At 37.7% G+C, this 1,749-nt stretch overlaps 1 protein-coding gene across 1 annotated transcript; it reads right to left on the reverse strand.

The window, feature by feature from the left end:
* Positions 1-288: 288 nt before the first annotated feature.
* On the reverse strand, positions 289-778 carry LOC131661659 (uncharacterized). The gene is made up of 2 exons (XM_058931264.1): positions 753-778; positions 289-667 (listed from the first exon to the last, which is right to left on the reverse strand). The coding sequence occupies exons 1-2, from the start codon at positions 776-778 to the stop codon at positions 289-291; spliced, it is 405 nt and encodes a 134-aa protein (XP_058787247.1).
* Positions 779-1,749: the final 971 nt, after the last annotated feature.

Genomic DNA, 1,749 nt, shown 5'->3' on the forward strand with positions numbered 1-1,749 from the left:
TTCGCCACTTTTAAATCTTCCGCATTTTTATAGCTCTTTATTTGTAATTCTGGATAATGGCTTTATCATTTTAAAATAATCTCTTTCCTTGGTGAACTTGTGTGTGGCTCTTATTAATTTTTTGTACCTTACCTGGTTTCGAACAAATATTGTTTTCTCCAGCTTCATACTCGACACTTCTTCTTGCGAATTTCAATTTCTTGAAGAATAGGCCTATACCTCTTTAAATATTTCCCATTTATCTTCAAGATCCGTCTGTCTAATGCTAGCTCTTCGACTTCATAGGCGTTATTGGAAAAATACACGCACTATCTTAAAAGGTCCTTCCCAATTCGGGGACAATTTTCCCAAAATCCTATCATTCCTGTCCATTGGCAAAATAAAATTCCAAACTAAATCATCGATAGCAAACACTTTATCTTTTACCCTCTTATTGTAGGCTCTAGCTACTTTATCTTTCTGTCTCCTTAGTGAGTAAAGAGCCAACATTCTCTCTTCATCTAGGTCGACAAGTTCATCTGCCATCATATTCCAATAATCCTCAGACGGTATTTCATGTTGTCTTTGAATTCTTACCGATTGAACATGTATTTCCACTAGCAACACAGCATCATGTCCATAAGCAAGTCGAAATGGTGTTGCCCCTGTTGCTTCTTTGGGAGAGGTCCTACATGCCCATAGGGTTTGGTCTAGTGTCTGGTGTCATTTTTAGGCTTTTTCCCTACATGCTTTTTAATCAGGTTGATTATTACTTTATTGGCAGCTTCGACTTGGCCATTTTTCTGAGCATAATAAGGGGTGGATGTTAGCGACTTTATGCCAACTTCCTGCATAAATTCTTGCATTTTTCGCGCTGTAAACACTGTTCCCTGGTCGGTTGTGATTGTTTCGAGAATTCTAAACCGACATATAATATGGTTTTGTATGAAATCAATCACAACCTCTTGATCTACATTTCTTAAGGCTACGGCCTCAACCCATTTTGTAAAATAATCAATGCCGACTAATTGTATCTTTGCTATTTCGAAGAAGCTGGTTTTATTTCTCCAATCACATCTAAGGCCCATCCTCTAAATGGCCAAGGTTTTACAATGGCATGCAGTTCACTTGCCGGGACATGTTGGATGCCTCCATGCATTTGGCATTCTTGGCAGCCTTTAGCACACTCAATGCAATCTTTCAGCATCGAAGGCCAATAGACACTTGAACACATCAAAATCTATTTCATTTTGTGTCCAGCATGGTGTGCACCACATGCTCCACTATTCACACTCGATACTACTATGTATGCCTCACTTTCTCCAAGGCATTTGAGCAATACTCCTTCAATAGTTTTCTTAAATAATTCATTTTCAATTAAAACAAAATTGAGGGCCCTATATTTGATCTTTCTATCTGTCGAACCCGTAGGATTACGCAAATATTCGACCAATGGCTTACGCCAGTCGTTATCTTTCCCATTATCAATTGTTAAATTTCAAAATTTTCAGCATCTATTTCGCCTAATTTTACAATCGACAAATCTGCAGGAGATAAAAAAGTTGCTCGAACCTTCTTTCTTACTTGAATAGGCTCTTCATCTTCATTCTTCTTGTATCCTGAAGCTTCTTGTGCTAAGTCATTAGCTTCTTGGTTCTCTCTTCGAGGAATATGTCGAATGTTCGCCTGTTCGAATTGCTTAAGCAATCTAATGGCAATCACAAAGTACATGATTAAATTTTCTTTAACACATCTGTATTCCTTTGAGAT

This window comes from Vicia villosa, linkage group LG1, assembly GCF_029867415.1.
Source record: "Vicia villosa cultivar HV-30 ecotype Madison, WI linkage group LG1, Vvil1.0, whole genome shotgun sequence".
In the NCBI taxonomy this organism is placed as follows: domain Eukaryota; kingdom Viridiplantae; phylum Streptophyta; class Magnoliopsida; order Fabales; family Fabaceae; genus Vicia; species Vicia villosa.